Source organism: Dryobates pubescens, chromosome 11, assembly GCF_014839835.1.
Source record: "Dryobates pubescens isolate bDryPub1 chromosome 11, bDryPub1.pri, whole genome shotgun sequence".
Taxonomy (NCBI): Eukaryota; Metazoa; Chordata; class Aves; order Piciformes; family Picidae; genus Dryobates; species Dryobates pubescens.
The window spans coordinates 12,720,569-12,739,639 of record NC_071622.1 but is presented as its reverse complement, the minus strand read 5'-3'; the positions used below and the strand labels follow the sequence as shown (position 1 = coordinate 12,739,639).

Here is a 19,071-nt window from a genome sequence, read left to right as displayed (position 1 = left end):
CATTTTGCAACCTGCCTTTCCCTTCTTTTTATAAATTCCTGGGAGGGAATTTAGATCTTTTGATAATGGGCTGGTGTGGAAGAATAAAATAAAGATTAAAATTCACAGCAAAGCTGGTGTCCTTCGCCTCCAGCCAGCTTTCAAATTGGATTTGTATTATCCTGAAGATTCGCATCAGGAGGTCTTACGTTTTCAGAGCTGGCAACAAGGAGACTTGCAGGAGGAAGGAAACACTACCCTAGCAAGGAAGGGATTCTTTGTTGTGCAGCAAGGTGCTTTGCTGGTATAAAAAGAGCATTTCTGTCAGGGGTTTTTTGTTTGTTTGTTTGGGGGGGGTTTTTCCAAACATGAGGTGGAGAGATGCTGGTCTGCAGTAGGCACTCAGACAGGCATGCGTTCAGCAGACAACCTCTCAACACAACCAAGGTTTCCAAGGAATTTGAGGGAACATAATCTTCCTGCAGACAGATGATAAACCAGCATCTGACATTCTGGACCTTTATTGTACTGTGTACAACACATCAGCTGGAGAATAACAACACCATGGACCCACCTTTACCCACAACAGTGACAGCCAGTGGGCAGAGCTGCTAGCTTGCCCTAAACCAGGCTGCCCATGATGGTAAGCCTAGAATCAGGTGAGGTCTGAGAGGCTGCTTCACAAAAACATTTTTATCCCATTGCCTCCACACCAGGTGTTAGAGAATGTTTGATGAGGTTTGTGTGTGTTTTAGAGGGGAAGGTGTCTGGGTCCTGAATGTGATGCTGTTGCAGCTAGGAGAAACACTGCTGAGGGCTGTTCCACTTGATTTCAGACCTCTGGTGAAATAGCTTCTTATCAGTGAGCCATTCACCACATGGTGATAACAGGAGAAATGGAAATTCTTCAAGCTCTGTTCCAGCTTGTGAATTTTCTTTAGGTAGCTGCTGATTTTAATCCCTACATTTTCTTCTGCACATGAATGCTGCAGATTTTCTTCTTTACAGACTACCCAGCACAAATAGGGTATAGTGGGAAATTATGATTTGCCCTTTTTCCTCTCAGATTTCCTGCTTGTGGCTGATAAGCTCACTGGAGATAGAGTTGATCAGATTGCATTGCATAATATCTAAACACAACATCCCACTCACCCCCTTCAAAGTCTAATCCGAGAGACAAGTCTGTTGTGTCAATATGTGACTCTGGGTTTTGTTCTTTCTTTTTCATCACTTCATCCTCCCAAAAGAACAAGGAATTGCTTGTCTACTTATGAGTCTTGCTCTGAATGACAGACACTGCAGGATATTTCTTCATGTTTTTTAAAGGTGATACAGTTCATAGACTCATAGAATGATTTGGCTTGGAAGGCACCTTAAAGCTACTTAGTTCCAACGCCCCTGCCATGAGGTTCTCCATAAAGTGTTTAAAGAGCTATGTTATCCTCTCTTGAGCCTGATTAGTTGTCCTTTAAATATGAACTATTAACTGGAACAAATTGGTACAACAACTTTTGAGTGTGGTCTCAAATTTGTGTCACTAATCTACGTGAGATTCTGTTCAAATCTTACAGCCTTCATATGACACCCTTAGCAGAACCAAGCTCTCAGATGTCACACATGCTTGGACATGGTCCCTCTTTGCAGCAATGGGAAGCGTCTGGCCTTCTTGTGTGGCTTGCAGTGTGTGATGGATGGAGAAAGTGGAAGCTAGGCTGCAGCCAGTGTCTATGGTTGCTATCAATGCTTGCCCAAAGCAAGCTCAGCATGTTCCCACATCAGTCATTGGCATGCAGTGTAACCAAGCCTTTGCAGGGATGCAAGTCCCTAGCCTCAGTCTTGAAATGCCAAGCAATCCCATCACCAGTGAAACAGAAAATCAAGTCACTGCCTTCAAAGAAAGGAAAAGGAAAGCTCTGAGCATTTTGTTGATTGGCTTTTTTCCTTTTCTTTTTCTTCTCCCACAGAGGTGAGAAGTAGGAAGGAAAAAAAAATATGAAGAGAGCAGAGATCTCAGAATACTGTCTGCGTGTACTGTTTGTGTGATGGCACAATGTGTTTATGCAGTGCTAGATAGAGAAAAGAAGTGAGACTCTGGGAAAGAGATTCTCTGCTCAGTCTGGCATTGTGGCAGTGCTGGAAATTAGAAACTAGGTAATGGGATTTTTCTGTCTGGATCAGCCCCTGGCTGTCTTCAATATGTTTGGGAAATCACTTTACATCTCTGCTTCCATTTCCTTGGCTGTCAAATGAACATAATGATAACTACCTCCTCTGAGTGCTTGTGCTTCATTAGAGCAATAAAACATTTTGGAGGAAGGAGTCATAGCTGTGTGATTTACGAATCCAGCACAGTCAGGCTGAACTGTATGTAAACAGCTAAAGGAATTGCCGGAGGAGGGAAAGGTTCTCTGAAGCTGAGTGGATGCCTATCAGGCGCATTGCCTATATGCAGGATCATCAGGGAAGGTGAAGCAGAGCCTTCCAGCCCCGTCTGAACAGGAGAGCAGCTAAAACCAAAGTATTTCTGTTTCTTACCTGCCACATGCCACCTCACTGTGGTGAGTCCCTCAAGCGTTCGGTGCCGTAGCCTGCTGGTTTTTCTGTCTGAAGGAGGTTTTGCTTGTTCCGTTTTTCTGTGTGGATGTTTTATTGAGGTGCTCTTTTTCCCATGTACTACTTGTGGCATGATTTTATGCTTGAACACAATAAAATAAAACAAATTGGGGAGATAAGATCCTGAGATAAACAGATGAGCAATGTTTATAAACCATAAAAGTCTGGTGAATTCGATAACCATCGGTTCTAGCCGATATATCCCCTGGTGCTAAAGAAAGGAGAGATCAGCATTGCAGAAGCTTTTGCAGAAAATTTATGAGCTCGCTTTGTTCAGGAGCAATCCATGAAGATTGAAGCACAGCTAGCACTCTGCACTTATGAAAGGGTTTACAGAGAAGTCCCTTCTTGAACTCACAAACTGTTTCAGGGAATTAAATGTGGGGAATATGGAAATGGGCTTTTAAATTGTTATTCTTCTCTCCTGTTTATCAGTGTGTACCCAGAAGAAAATGCTGTAATAGACTATCAAACTCCTCTGACTAAGGCAGCTGAGTAGACAACAACAGTGAAGCACAGTCCCTGCCAAAGTCATTATGTGTACCTGCTCAAGTTTGTATTTTATGGGATAAGTGGATTAGCACAGACTGGTTTGCTAATAGGAGTTTCTCCTCCCTCAGCCTGTTAAGACAGACTTCCACTGTATTTAAGTGCTGCTTTCCAGTTAAGATGAGGTAGTAGCATAAAGATGCCAGCATGTGTAAGTCTTTTCTTTCATCCAGCACAGGAGCCATGTTCTGTGTCACAACATACTCCCTTGCACCCCAAAGCTTACACCATTTGGAGTTTGATCCCTGTTTCAGCTATTCTTCACTGTCACTGTTGCTAAGACAGTTGTTGTTAAGCTGTTTGTGTGCTGGAGAGCGTGCCAGGCACATGGACCACCCTTCACCCCAGGCCACGGCCATGGATAGCTGCTGTAGCGGTGAAGGAGGAAGCTTATTCCCCACACAGTTCAGATGGCCCACTTGTGGCCTACTCATAGCTACACATTAAAATCTGAGTAAAGGAGCATCATAGAGTCACAGAATGTTAGGGGCTGGAAGGGATCTCTAGAGATAATCTGGTCCAACCCCCTCCCAAAGCGGATACCTAGGGCAGGTCACACAGGAACATGTCCACATTTTGAATGTCTCCAGAAAAGGAGACTCCACGGCCTCTCTGGGCAGCCTGTTCCAGGGCTCTATCACCCTCACAGTAAAGAAGTATCTATGCATGTTGAGGTGGAACTTCGTATGTTCCAGCTTGTACCCATTGTTTCTTGTCCTGTCACTGGGCACTACTGAAAAGAGCCTTGCACCTTCATCCTGCCACTCACCCTTATTTATAGGCATTAATAAGATCCCCTCTCAGTCTTCTCCAGACTAAATTGCACCAGGTCTCTCAGTCGTTCTTCATATGAGAGATGTTCAAGTCCATTAACCATCCTTGTAGCTCTCCATGGGACTCTCTCCAGTAGATCCCTGTTTCTTGAATTGGGGAACCTCAAACTGGACACAGGATTCCAGGTGTGGTCTCACCAGACCAGAGTAGAAGGGGAAGATAACCTCCTTAGACCTTCTGGACACTCTTTTCTTAATGCACCCCATGACGTGTATAGGTAAGAATGGTTGGTGGGAGATGTTCCTAGGCATGAGGAAAAGAGTGCAAATTGTAAGTGAATGGAAGGAGGTGGAGAGAAGTTAAAGGAAGCGGTTGACTTGTTCTCCCCTGCTCATCATACAGGTTTTGATGTGTTAAGATTAGTTTCTGGTGATTAAGTGCATGTTAAATTCTGCCTCATCTAGATAGCAAATACAAGATGAAACAGAGAAAGAAGGCTGCTCTCAGGCAGCTTAATAAAGTAACCTTTGAAAAACGAGCATGGAGAGCTGCAGGCTGCTGGGTGTGAGGTTGCTACCAAAAAGCAGCAGGCTCAGTCTGGTAAGGGGCAGTTGTGGAACAGTGCTCATCACAGGCATTGGGTCACAGCACTGCTTTTTACCCCATCTGCTCTCTCTGTGCGAGCTACATGCTCAGATCATTGCCTTTGTGATGTCTCTTGCCTCTGTCTCCTGGATTACAGAGAGAAGTGTGATTTTTATTCACATATGAGCAAATCTTGTGGTGAAAGGGAAAAGGGGGATGCTGCTTCAGGCAGTGTGAGGCCCTTGGTGTGTCTCTGGGGGGAGGTCAGTGGAGGCAGTCCCTAGCAAAACTTGTTTAAACAGAAGGGGCTCCCTTGCACGTGGAAGAACTGCTGGCAGCAATAGGATAATGACTCTGCAATTTTTGCCTTTCTGCATTTTTCTCTATTTACACAAAAAAGTCTCTCTTGCATCTCCTGTTCCTTCAGACAGCAGGGTTCTTACTCAAGAATTCATAGAACCATAGAATTATAGAATTATTTTAGTTCAAAAATACCTTTGATATCATTGAGTCAACAATTCTGCTTGTTACACAGTGGGGACAGAGCAATGCCATCAAAGGTCCCTAGAGCGAGGCAGCATCACTCATACAGCACTGTGTACCCAGCTAAAAGGAGGAAATGAGGCAGAGGCTCTCCATGTTCTGTTGAAGGGAACAGAGGTGTTCTTTGTGTGCTGTGTTTGAAGTTGAAACTGTGTTTACCCAGAACCAAGCTGCCTGGCACTCGACCTGTCGGCGCAGTTTTTGACTGGCTTTGCGTGTAGTTTCTGTTTCCCTGCTGTGGCTGGAGGCCAGACTGCAGCATCCCCACCTTTGCCTAGCAGCAGGCTGAGGCCAGGATTCCGGAGGGCAGCAGTCACAAGTGTAATTTAGACATTAATACTCTTTCAGCCATAAACCCATTACTTGCATCCCCCTCAGGGAATTGTCCAGTCCTGTCATAGGAACACTCTGCTCTCATCTCACTTCTAACAGTTCTATTGCTAAGGTACTCTTGGTGAATCATACAAAGCAAAGTGTGTTTTCTTCTTCCCTGTTCTCTTACTCATGATGTTGATGATTATTTTTTTCTTGCTAGTTTTATTAAAACATCTCTACTTCCCTCTTGTTTTCCTTTAAATATCTGAATACTTAACAGAAAGATTTGTTTCTCTGTGAACTGTATTGGTAAGTGTTCAATGTGGCTTGCTTGAGTAGGGAAGGGGAGGCAACAGGGAGCACTTTATTCAGCAGCAGCTTTCCAGCACTTCCTTGGCTTCCTGTTTGCAAGGAGAGCTTTCAGACAGCCCTTCCAGTGTTCCTCTGATCTTCATATGTATGTTTTCCAAATCTCTTCCATAGGTGCCAACAAAAAAGCTGAAGAAATATGAGAGAGAGTATCAGACAATGCGAGAGAGTCAGCTGCAGCAGGAAGATCCTATGGACAGATACAAGGTAAGGGAGATGCTCTGTGGAAACCTGTTTGATGGGCTGAATGCCATGGGGAGTGCCCTGGTCCTAGTGGCTGAACTGAGGTGCGTGTACCGTGCTCACCTTGCTGGGATGTGCTGGTGCGGACCCTAGGGAAGTGAAGTGGCAGGTGCAACTCATCCCCTTTCTCGAACAAGCACTTTGAACACTTGGACTCTGTGGTTTTTTTCCTAGGAATATTTCAGTCAGGATTTGTAACTCTGAAGATATCCAGGAGTAGTCACATATAATATTTTTCTTCTTTCAGTTTATATGTTTGTAGGTAACTCTCCTGCTGTTGTGCTTTTACGGGAGATCTTCATGAGACGCAGAAACAAAGGGTGATTCTCAGCTACAGACACAAAAAGGAGAGAACACACATTGCTCTAGCACAAGCTGTGTGCGGTGGCATCCACAGAGACTTTGGGAAGATGAACTCTTCCTTGACTGATATGATTCTCATTATTCATCTCTGTTCATACCAAACTTCAGTGATATTTTTTTTGTTGTTGTTTTTTTGTTAATGTCACGCCTAGTACAGTGGGGCCCGGAGCTCTCCTGGGGTCTCAAGGTACTGCTGCAATAGAATTAATAGTATTGAATGTCCTGCTTTAAAGCAGCACAGAAATAAAGGGTCAGTTCTTGGTATGATAGCTTGATAGTTCACCATGAAAAGACTAGTTCTTTAACTTTGGATCAGCATCGCTTCTCTCCAATGTATTTGCCTTTATTGTCACTGCTCTATTCTGTTGCCATAAGTTTGTCTGAGGCCCTGCCTCTAGGCATCTACTTCACATAGTGTTCAGGAGGCATTTATTGCTTACCCTGTTCTGAAAACCCCAGTTTTCTTTAGGTGAAGCTGCCCATTGCCCAGGTCAGCTGGGAAGTGACATTGCTTACATATACCTGTACTGTTTTCTTGTTGTTCTTCATTGTGCCTTAGTATGTTAAGTGGTGTTGCAGGTGGTGTGAAGTCTTCCAGGACTGTGGAGTCATAAGTAATCATACAGAGTGCAACAGGTTTATGTGGTCTGTGAGGGAAGTGCCCCACATTCAGAAAGCCACAGTGTGAAAATCTGCAGTGGCACACTATGCCATAATTCACAGATGTGACAAGAGAGGGTTACAGGTGCAAAGAAATTAAAACTGACTTTGTTAACAAAAAGTATTTACCTGTGAAAATTTTGTAGTTCTTTTGATGTCAAAGCATGTAGATTTTAGCGATTGTGAGAACTGGGGCTACTGTAGCAGCTGAGAGCCAATAGTGGTTGTGGCCTATTTGGCAAAACCACAGTTCACTGATTAACTTCTGCTTAAGTATTTTTCCAGCGGTTCCAGTTCTGTGGAATTAAAATAATACTTAGAAAACAAATCAGACTTCTTTAAAGCTGTGGGGAAGCATAGTAACTAGTTCATCATGGGCAATGGATGGTGAAGAAAATTACCTCCAAGCTGCAAATGAGGATAGAGAAGGCAACTCTTTGGCCACTGTGTATGTCACTGTCACAGCCTGAGGTTTTGGCTTGCGCTTTGGAAACTCATTGTGTGATTTTATTTTTTAATGAAGCCAGATTGGGTCTGATCCTCTCAGCAATGCTGTGGTTAGAGACAGGCCCTGTAACTGGCTAGTTCCACATTAAGTTCAAAGTTGGGGTGCATTCTTCAGCTGATGAGTGTCATGGAGAAAGGCTTGTGAGTTCTCTCTGTTCTTCATCTTGCTTGATTGATTTTATTCATGTGTCAAGCTGAGGCTGGTAGGAATTGACATTTAAAGGGTGTTTTCAAAGGGCAGCAAGAGATTCAAGCTGTGTGGTCCTCACGTGGAGAAAGTGGGGAGCCAACTTTGCTTGCCCCTTAAATGATGGCTCTGCAGCCCTTGTGTTCAGAAATGCATTTCATTTTGGCAGCTCCAGTGCTGGACTTTGCCCAGCCAGGCTTGGTTTGGGACAGGACCGAGTCCATGCTGCCAAAGAGCCAGGATTGCCTGTGAGCATGGCATTGCTCTTAGCTTCATCTGGCTTCGTATGCTCCCTGTGTGGGCTGTGCCCTGAAGGCCTCCCTCATTGGAGTTCTTAGTGTCTATTCCCAGAACAAAATGAGGTTTTGGATTGCTGCCCTGGAATAGGATGCTTCTTGGATGGGATCTCTGGAATGGAGCTCCCTGTAGAATATTCCTCTCATAGGTCAAGAAGGAAACAGGCTTTCAGTCTGCTGATAGTTTTCAGTTATAGTTGTTAGATTTTGTTGTTCACAGCTTGCTACTGTTCTATTGCCAGCAGAGATTTGTCAGGACCACAAAGATACAGTAATGAAGGATGTCTTGAGTAAGACTCCTACCTGTGGCCTGGTCCTCAGTGGAAACAGCTCAATATGGAGTGTTGGGAGCATAGGAGCTGGACCATGCAGGCACTGGCATGGGAACCGCCCTGCAAATGGCACATGGCTGTCTTCTCCTCTTGGTCCATTCCTGCTGCACTGCAGAGGGAACTCGTGGGAGCAAGCACAGCTCTCACATGTGGATCTGACTTCCACTCAGGCATCCAGGAGAGCCCAGGACCCAGCCCCAGCAGGGTGAGGGCACAACACACTTCGTCCTTTCCTCCCCAATATTCTGTTCCTACAGGTGTTCCCAATCATGGGGATGTGAGGCTGAGCAGACTCCAGCAGCTGGGTATCCTGGGCAGGGTGCTCCCTCAATCCCACCCAGCCCAAACTCTCCATAAACTCCAGCAAAGGGCTGGTTTAGCAACATCCAGACTGCCGTTAACCAGTCGTGTTTTCTTGACAGGTTAAATTCATGTGCTGCAATGAGCTGTGTAAAGTGCCCCAGGAGGTCCTGCCCAGCTCCCGTTCTGCTTGTTGATTGTGATCTGACTTGCCAAAAGAACAGTATTGAAGTGCCATTATATTTGGTGGCTTTCCCCTTCTGTATTTACAAGTATTCTTAAGGAAAAGTGTATTTTTTTTCATGGGCACCTTTTCACTTTATTTTCCATTGTTTATAACAAATTGTCATGTTTTCCTCAGGTAGATTTTTTTAAAAGCACAAAGTAAATATGGTTTAAGTTGCTGTTTGTCACCAACTTTTATGACTTCTGGTTACCTGTAGAAACCATGAGAAAAAGCAAGTTGCATGTGCAGAAAAAACAGCAGTATAGTTCAGATGTTTGGAGTGTTTTTAGTGCTTTTTTTCTATTATGTTTGGTTTTTCTCTGTGTTTGAGAACACCTCATGTAACAGGGTTTTGGTTGACTTGATGAGAAATTGCCAGAGTCGAGTCTGGGACTCCTTGATGTAAAACAAAGAGGATATAAACACACAAAGAAGGGCTAGAGTTTTGCAAGCAGACCCTGCTTATGCACACAGTTCTGCTCTGAGGGCAAAAATGCCTTTTCCTCTGTGGACCTTGTTGTGCAACGGAGAAGTCTGAATAAATGTGTTGTTTGGATATAACAGGTTTTGTGTGTTTGAAGTGGAAGCAAAAATTAAGACACTGGTCATTTTTATTCAGAGCCATGGTAACTGTCATGAGGGAAAACTTCAGCCAACTCACTTTTTTTTTTTGTTTGTGGGTTTTGAAAAGAAGTGTGCTGGGGCACTTGTGGGAATGCTTCTTCAGAGTCAACAAAGAGAAACCACAGACCACCTCCAGGAGCCTCTGTGTTGCCTCCCATGAGAGGTTTTCCTGGAGAGTTTGCTGTGAAAGCCTTTTGGCTTTGTAGGTGGAGGTTCATGGGGTTTCCCACCACAATCAAGAGCCCTTTTTGGTGGGCTCATGAAGACTTCAGTTTGCTGACATCCAGAGAAGTGAATTTTAATCCGTGTTTTCATTCCCCTATTGAGGCTCTCTGCATACCCAAAGATCTGGGGTTTGGGCGTTTGCTCATCAGAAAATGTGACACTGAGTTGCTTAACAAGGTTTGTGACTCGTTACCACCCTGCTTGAGTAGCAGCACAGAGAGAATGCATCACCAACACTAAGCCTGTCAGGAGTTGCTCCTCAGTGCTGGCTGGAAGTGAGCAGAGGGTGGAGTTCAGCCTTTTAGCTTTCCTGAGCCGAGGCTGGCCTTCTGCTTCCAAAGTTGCTGCCTTCTTTCCATCCAGTGTGCAATGGAAGCTGGAACATACTGTCTTTCAAACTCAGAGCAAAAAATTCATTGAAGAATCAGCAACGTTTGGGTTTTGGGGGTTTTGTTTGTTTGGTTGGTTTTACTTTTAATTTTTCATCTTTTCTGCTTTTGTTGGTATTTTTTAAAATCGTTTTATATCCTGTTTTCACTGTCTTTACACCAATGGTTGAAAGCAGTATTTGGTCTGTGACTGTACAGGAGGTAAGTTGATTTGCATTTGTATGTCGCAGTGGTGTTTGTCCCTTTTGGAAATGCAGTATCCTCCTTTTAAAAGCTAGCCAGCATTCACCAGCTGCCTTTGGTAACCAGAAGGACTGTTTGGGGAGAGGAGTCTCTTTTACTGATGGTAGTCATTGAGCAGTGCCGAAGAGAAGGAAATCGCTGCCATGGCCAGTAGATTGTAGGTGGTGTGCAGAGAGAAGGCAGGAAGTTGTCTGTTTACACCCAGGGACAACCAGCAGGTCTGACAGGTTAGCTCATGCCAGGTTACAAAGTGCTGCCTGTGATGTGAGCCCTGTTGTAAGGAACCAGCTCCATCTGTTGAACTTTCTGCCGTCACAAGTGGTGTTTGATAAAGCCCTGTAAATATTTGAGAGCTGTATAGCTGGCTGCTTATGAAAAGCTGTTTTCTGTTTATGTCTTTGCTGTGCAAGGTTAGGTTTTATTTAGGTTTGAGTAGATTAAGAGTTTCCTCCTGAGGAAGGAGGCAGCTTTTCACTGCTAGATCTGGGGGGAGGAGCTGGAAAAGACAAGCCATCTAATCACCCATACTGCCATGTGTGGAGGATGAGTAAAGGTGGCTCTGTGGGAGACTTTTCAGCTGGGAGTTAGAAGTATGGTGAACGAGCTAAAAGCCTCTCTTTAGCTATTGACTGGATACCCAAGGTAAGAGATCTTTAACTTACTAGCAATGTGCCATGCCAGTTCCAGTTTAAGAGGAGGATAGTGCATTTCCAGCCACCTAGCTTGCTTACCCACTTGTCTGCGAATGCAAAGCAGGAACTTCCAACTTCACGTTGTGCAGCTTGCTTTGTGGACACTGAAGCTTTTGGCAAAAGCATAGCACAAATGTTAAAGCAAACCTCTTTCTCAGTTATTCTGTGGAAGTTTTAAGAATTTGCTGATTTCTTCCTCTAAGCAACATCCCTATGAGAAGGTGTTGGAGCTGCAGCTCCTGGCAGCAATACCATCCTGATCTGGTCCCAGCTTTTAGGTTACAAACCTCTAACAAATGCTCAGTGTCTCTAAAAACCATGATTTCTGAGATGGTGTGAGGTGGAAAACCACATTGAAATCTATTGTTGTTATGACTATCATTAGGATTCTTGACTGCAATTTGGTTTTACACTTTACATATTATCCTTACAGAAGAATTTTACTGGTAAGAATTCTTTGTCCCAAACAGAATACAGTGCAATTAAAATAAAAAAGATCCCCGAAGTTACGCATCTGTTAGCAGTGCTTATTTTAACTGTGTAAACCCAGAAGTATTTTACTTACAGTTTCTGTAACAAAGCAAGTTATTTAAAGTGTGATCTTCTGGAAAGGAAACAAACTTACTTTCCTGTTCAGGGCAGTGCAGCCTGGTTGCACAATAGGGTCACATTAAGGAGAGAATATTTGCAGAGGTTCTGCTTCCTGCCACAGAGGAAGGTCCCATACAGACGAAACCCGTTCTAGCGTCATCTTAGGAGCTGTGGTTATCCTTTTTTGTTTAAGATAAGTATGCAAAAATCTTTTTTGCAAGAGAAATGTAAATTAAATTGCAGTTTCATGGTGGTGAGCTTGGAAAGAAAAAAATACCTGAGTGTAGCTGGTGAGCAGGGGGAAGTGATGACCAGTGACTAATGTGCTTATGAAAAGAGATCACATTTGGTAGGAAAGCATTCACTGAAAAATTCTTGGAAACATTTTGCTGTCTTAAGTGCTGATATATATTCATTTTTACTGTTTTGGTTTGTTGTTTTGTCATTTGGGTTTGGTTTTTTCCCTGGAGAACATAACTTACCTTTCAAGTGAGCACAGGTCCTTTTTGAAATCTCAGCATGTAGTAGGCTATTGTTCCTCCGCCTAGGCATTTCTGTATGAACTTGGTGTTTTTCCTTCAGTTTCCATAGTGCACAGATTCCCTCTGCAGTCTCTGCTGGAATGAAAGATACACAGACATTGTGTGACTCAAAGCCAGCACTTCTTTTTTTCTCTCTTAAATTGTGTTTGAGGAGGGCACCTCTATTCTGTCCCACCTGGCTGTGTGTTTGATGTGGGCTTCTGGAAGTCCACTGACCCACAGACATATTTTGAATATGATTCTGTTTCTTAGCCCTGGAAGAGCAGTTACTGAAACTGATTTTTAAAATCCATGAATTACCACTGTTCATCCTTCTCTTGTGTATTTAACCTTCTCTAGTTAGTGTTCTGTGTAGCCATTTCTGCCTGTGCAGAGTGCACTGCATCAAGGACCAGGGCCTGCAGTCCCTAAGTTTGGCGTTTTGTTCTGCCATGCCTAGTCCACCTAACAGGTTCTGGGCCTGTTGCTGAGGGATTGAGGTCCTCTCTCCATCTGGCGCTTTTACTCAGTGGATATCTTGTAAAACATGCACTGTTGTAACTGCTGCAAGGAACAGAGCAAGTACACGAACAGCAATGCAGATGATAGGAGCTGTAGGGAGCACCTTGATAAATGCTGCTCTTTACTGGTCCTGCAGAAGCTGGGCACAACAGCATCTACTGAAAGGACTGTTTGTATGGATTGCAAAATGGAGCAGGACAGCTTTCTACTTTTGATTAGAAACATTATGAGTATCTCTTACACGGTCCTTGTTCACTGTTGCTGGGTGGGATTTTATCTGCCTCATTTCTTTTGATGATAAGCAAGCAGAAACCAAGTGCTCCTGTGGAGGGGCCTGGGTTTACTTCTGATAGAGAAAGCCTACAATCAGGGTGTCAGTTCTGTTACACAAAAATCACCCCAGGCATATAAGTGGAAGAGCTGCATTTGCACTGCTGGCTTCATTCACTGCTGTTTCCCAGAGCAGCAGTCCTGTCTTGATGTGCACTCTTGCCTTCTCCATGGCTTATACCCACAGTATACTCACTTATTGCTCTTCAGTATTGATAAGGATTAACTTCCTTTTCTGCCTGTTCCTTTCTTTCTACAGAGGGAGAACCGCAGGCTCCAAGAAGCAAGCATGAGGCTGGAGCAGGAGAATGATGACCTTGCCCATGAGCTTGTAACAAGCAAAATTGCCTTACGGAATGACCTGGACCAGGTAATGAGAGAGAGATGGGTCCTGGTCAGGCTCTGCTGATTTGGATCCATGTGGTTCTCAAAATCGGGGCTGTCTTTGTGAGCCCTGCTGGGTGGAGGGCTGGAGCACCTCTTCTATGGGGACAGGCTGTGAGAGTTGGGGCTGTTCAAGCTGGAGAAGAGAAGGCTCTGGGAGACCTTATAGCAGCCTTCCAGTACCTGAATGGGGCCTATAAGAAAGCTGGGGGGGAGATATTTTACAAGGTCTAAGGTGGAAGAGGGCAGATGGAAGAAATTCTTACAGTAAGGGTGATGAGACACTGCAACAGATTGCTAGGGAGGTTGGGGATAACCCCTCCCTGGAGGTGTTCAAGGCCAGGCCTTGAGCAGCCTGGTCTAGTGGAAAGTGTCCCTGCCCATGGCAGGGGTTGGGAATTAGATGATCTTTAAGGTCCATTCCAACCCAAATCATTCTATGAAAAAATAGTTTAGGTGGGCCTTCAGAAGGCAGGAAAAGGCAACACTAGAAACTGAATCTGCAGTACTGCTGACATGTCTATAGCAGTAGGTTTGTGCTAGCACAGAGAACATCTGATTAACACAGTTCTAATTCCAGGCTGAAGACAAGGCAGATGTTTTGAACAAGGAACTTCTCCTGACTAAGCAGAAGCTAGTGGAGACTGAAGAGGAGAAACGGAAGCAGGAAGAGGAAACTGCTCAGGTAAGGTGTTTTCCAACTGCTCCCATTTAGCAAGGAAGTGCAAGAACAAGGATCTGCAGAAAGGCATGAATGTGTTGCAACTCCAGAAAGGATTTTGTCTTCAAAATGTGCAGTTGCAATGCCAGTGTAAATATTTCTTTTTTAAAGTATGTTTTTCAGTGGTTTTCCTTTGCTTTTGAGCTCTGAATGTTCACTTTTTTGTACCTTTCTTCTTCCTAGTATTTTAATAACCATTTTACTGGTGGTGAGCAATCATAACTAAGGAGACATGATCAGACTTCTTAGAATTACCTAAACCAGGAGGTGAAGCTGTTGCCTTATCAGAGGCCGTTCTGGGTTCAGCTGCTGAAACAAGGCTGTGAATGCTCCTTTCTGAAGCTAGAACCAGCAGCAGAACAGAGTTGAGGGTCAGGAGAATTTTTTGCTGACTAGCCTTGGCCTTGTATTCCTTCAGCCTTAGCTTTCCAGTCTTATGTGTCTAAATTGCTGAATACTGACACACACCACGGTGTATTTTAAAAGTGGAAGCCTGATGTTTTTGCCACTTCAGAGCAGTGACTTCAACAATCAAATGCTCATTTCTTGTCTCTCTAAAATGGAGGATACCAAGTTCTCTGCTCTAAACCAAGCAACAGAGACCTTTTTCCTACTGAAAGAGCTCTCAAAATGTAGTGGTTCTGAGCAGGGAAGGAATGACTTAGCTGTATTTTAATGCAGTGCCACAGACCAAAATAGACTATTTTTTTTTTTCTTCTGTTACTGAGATGAGAGCGATAGTGCTGAGAGATTCTTCTTCCTGTTCCACTCCAAACAAAGAAATCATCTGTTTGCCCAAACCTGCTGTGTGACAGCATACAGAAAAACAAGGAGGAGGTCACTGTTTTGTGTTCTGCGGAGCAGGATGTACCACTGTTGAACACAGAGGAAAAGGATGACTCCACAGGAGGATTCTCTGGCAGGGATATACACTGTGTTACAGCACAGATTTCTTGGTTACAATTTAATATAATCAGTATTTGTATACTGAGTAAATCAGACATGTGTCTGAAGAACTGGAGGTCAGTGAGAAGGGGCTGTAAGACTGTTGTAAACACAGCAGGGCTTGGAGAGAACAATCTGATGACACATTTTGAGAGTTTCTCTGTGTATTAACTCCCCTCCTTCAATTCCTAGCTGAAGGAAGTCTTCAGGAAGCAGCTTGAGAAGGCAGAATCCGAGATCAAGAAAACCACAGCCATTATTGCAGAGTACAAACAGGTACTGTTCTGGAGATACATTCTCATGTTTCTTCTTTCAGCCTTTTTCTGAGACCTGAATTTTCCAAGTTGCAGATCTCATCCTTTCAGGAACACACATTTCAGGTCTTAGAGAGCAAGCACTGGCATTTGTTGTGAATCTTCTTGTGGTTTTTTCCTAATAGTCTCCTGATGTAGTGAATCAGAAATAACCTGTCTTTCAGCTAATTTTAGTACTGTGGACTTGATGCTGAGGGGCCTGGAGCATCTGTGAGGACAAAAAGCTGAGAGATCTGGGGCTGTTTAACGTAGAGAAGAGCAGCCTGAGGGCATCTAATCAATGATGTTCAATAGCTAAAGGGTGGGAGGCAAGAGGATAGGGCCAGACTCTTTTCAGTGGTACCCAGTAACAGGACAAGGGGCAACAGTCACGAACTGGGACCCTGGAGATCTGAACAGGAGGAAAAAATTCCTTGCTGTGAGTGCTGGAGCCCTGGAGCAGGCTGCCCAAAGAGGTTGTGGAGTCATCTTCTCTGGAAAGATTCCAAACCCACCTGGACATTGTGATTCAGGGTCACCCACAGCAGTGTTCCCAGGTTTAACAGCGGGGTTGGACTGGATGATCTCCAGAGGTCCTTTCTGAGATGCTGAGATTCTGTGAATGCTTCTTTATTCTGGGGCACAATGCAGCACAAACATAAACCAGTTCATCCATAAAATGTTCTGGTCTCCATGTTCAGGTTCTGTACTGAATATGCCATTTTTCAGTCTCCTTACCAGCAGCAGTGGCTTTGTTAAGGGGGAATGCATACACCTGAGTGAGGCAGAAATGTTGGCTCTAACAAAAAATTTTGTAAAAGCACAGTCTGTATTTGAGTACAGTAAACTTAGCTAAGAGACTGCTTTCTCTGCTCCAGATTTGTTCCCAGCTGAGTACCAGGCTGGAAAAACAACAAGTGGCCAGTAAAGATGAGCTGGAAGTCTTGAAGGTGAGGAAGATGCCTCTGCATGTGGGTTGTTTCTAATGCAAGTACTGATAAATGCCAGGGATACAGAACATGAATGGAAGTTTAATGTAACATCAGTGGTGTCCACCAGGCTGCACTGGCGGCCCCACCAGCATTTTCCATCAGATGTAAACAGTGAAAGGGTTTATTTCCTTTCACAGCTCTTAATCTTCTATCAGACAAGGTGAAACTCTCAAACTGAAGTGCATGTAGAGTTTGGCTTTTCTTTTTCCTGTTGAAATACATACTTTAGGCAGAAAACAGTTTTTACTTGGATGTTTTATTTAAATGGCATCTGTAGAATCTGTTGCTTCTCCAGCATGCACAGTGGAGGGATCGGAACTGGCTGAATTGGACAATGTCTTTATTTGGGGTTCTGTAATTTAAGCAGAGTTGTTTTAAGGAATGGGTACAGCTTGGGCCATCCCCAGAATAAATTCAAAGCATAAACTTCATAGCAGTTCCTCTCCCTTCTCTAAGATTCCAAACCAGGGACATCTGCACAAGAAGTAAATGTCCCCTGGTGAGATAATAATTGCATCCCTCTGCTTTGTGAGTACTGAGTAGGCAGAATTGTTTTCCCTCTGCCACGGCTCCTAGTTGTTTCTTTGCTACTCAAGCTGAACATGGCTTGTTGCTTTTAAGGGACTTTTTAGTGTTATTGGTAAAATAATTCTAATTCTAGTATTGATGTTCCTGTAATCTGCTTGAAGAGCTCAGTATTCTGTTTTAGTTTGGGTGAGCCAGGCCATCTGTGTTCCATCTTCAGCCATGAGTGACTGGTTCACTCCTCCAGGCAGCATAAGAACTTCACTGTTGTGTGGGCAAAAAAAGGGCCATACGCTATGATGCTAAACAAGCATCAACAGCTCAGCACTGGCCCTTGCAGGGTGCACAGGCTGCTGGCTTGTTTCTGAAGACATGGAGAAGCTACCTGGCATTCTACAAAATACCACAATCTGTATTAACTTGGTCAAGTGCTTTTGTTGAAGACAGAACGTCCCTGGAGTGCCATTTACCCTTCTGAATTGCACTAGCATAAATACTGTAAAATATTGCAAAGCTTTGGTAACAAGAGGGTGTGAGTAATTCTCATCTCAGAGCAAAGCCTCTGGTTTTAGAGCATGCTCACTAGATTTTAGGAATTTTCATAGTGGTTAATATACCCTGAGAACTGATCATGAATTTCTCAACTTTTAAGTTCTATATGAAAACTGCGGTACTGGATGGTTTGAGTACTGACCTTTAAAAGGCAGTCTAACCTAAGAATGGATCTTCCAGGCAGCACAGCAACTCCTCTAAAATGGATTAAAACTGAGCTTTCTGGGTGTTTCAGGGCAAAGTGATGGCTTGCAAACACTGCAGTGAGATTTTCAGCAAGGAGGGGGCACTGAAGCTGCCTGCTGTAAGCACAGAGAATAAAGGCATCGAAAGGGATGATGAGAAAGATGCACTGAAGAAGCAGCTGAGAGAGATGGAGCTGGAACTTGCACAGACCAAACTGCAGCTTGTGGAAGCCAAGTGCAAAATTCAGGTAGGTGGAAAGCAAGTTCAGCAGGGCAGTCTCCTAAACCTCATGCTTAGTCAAAACTAATTCTGAATCTTGCAGAAAAATGGGTGCAGAAGGGAGCACATAGACATGCCAGTGTATACCTGTGAACTTCCAGAATGCTTTTCTGTCTTAAAAAGAAAGAAAATGAAATGAAAGGAGAGAGGTTTTTATTTGTATATCTAAGTGTCTCCTGCTGATGCTGCAATTTCAGTCTGTCTTCTGTCCCCAGTGCCTGGGAGGTTGCAAGTGCTGGATTGCAGGGACTGAGTTTGAGGGTGCTTTTAACTGTTTTGTGGTCACTTCTGACTGTTCTGCTTTCTTAGGAGCTGGAGCACCAGAGAGGAGCCCTTATGAATGAAATCCAAGCTGCCAAAAACTCTTGGTTTAGCAAAACCCTGAACTCTATCAAAACGGCCACAAGCACGCAGCCACCGCAGCAGCCTCAGCCGGCCCTGCCACCCAGAGAGGGCAGCACATAGTGCCTGCCAGAGCCGCCACAAGAGCACAAAGAACAACACAACTCCAACCCTGGAGGCTTCTCCCAGTGGTCTGTCCTCCTGGGGAAAAGGACAAAAGGCAGGAGGAGTGCAGGCTTGAAGTGAAATTTTTTGGTGTATTTCATTCATTCTGATGTGACCCTTTTCAAAGGGGGGAAAAAAACAACAAACGTAATTGCTGGTTTATGTTGAATTCTTACTTCCCAAACTGCCTTGCTGAAAGCCACGTTCTGATACGTTCATACTTTTACACTTTATTTTATATGACTAGATGTTAAATAAATACTTCAAAACTAGGTCTTTAATACATGACTAATTATTCAGAATTATTTTTATCTTGCATAGAAGGTTTCTTTCTTCTTCTGGAGGAAGAGGGAGGATGGCAGCTGTACAGTGCTGAAGCATAACCTCTGGGTAGAAAGCACAGTGTAATACGTACGTGGGGGTGTGTGTGCGGGTGTCTAGGATCTGGGACCATCTCAGAAGTTTATCTCAGCCACTGCGTCCTGCAGAGAAGCACTTTTTGTAAAGCTTAGGCCCCAGCAAACGTAGTTTTGTGCTCTCTGGGCACAACTGTTTATGAGCTTCCCTGATCCTTTCTTCATTTCGATGGTGGGTTTTTTTCCCTCAGAAATGCAAGTTAGTGCAGTTCTTTCATAGCACTGTTGTTCAAAGGCTGCTTACAGCTGAACTGGAATTTAACATAAAGTGACCTAGTTCCCTTTTATTATTT

At 44.0% G+C, this 19,071-nt stretch overlaps 1 protein-coding gene across 6 annotated transcripts in view; it reads left to right on the top strand.

The window, feature by feature from the left end:
• Positions 1–18,802, top strand: part of RABGAP1L (RAB GTPase activating protein 1 like) — a 277,604-nt gene extending 258,802 nt beyond the window's left edge. For 5 of the 6 annotated variants that reach the window (XM_054165303.1, XM_054165304.1, XM_054165306.1 and 2 more), the window contains 7 exons: positions 5,842–5,934; positions 13,238–13,348; positions 13,943–14,047; positions 15,221–15,304; positions 16,200–16,271; positions 17,626–17,823; positions 18,165–18,802. In XM_054165303.1, the coding sequence (XP_054021278.1) occupies positions 5,842–5,934; positions 13,238–13,348; positions 13,943–14,047; positions 15,221–15,304; positions 16,200–16,271; positions 17,626–17,823; positions 18,165–18,320 (819 nt within the window). In that variant the 3' untranslated portion in view covers positions 18,321–18,802. Of the gene's footprint in view, positions 1–5,841; positions 5,935–6,217; positions 6,409–13,237; positions 13,349–13,942; positions 14,048–15,220; positions 15,305–16,199; positions 16,272–17,625; positions 17,824–18,164 lie in introns of those variants that run through there. The other variant, XM_054165305.1, reaches the window with a different exon arrangement.
• The last annotated feature ends 269 nt before the right edge of the window (positions 18,803–19,071 follow it).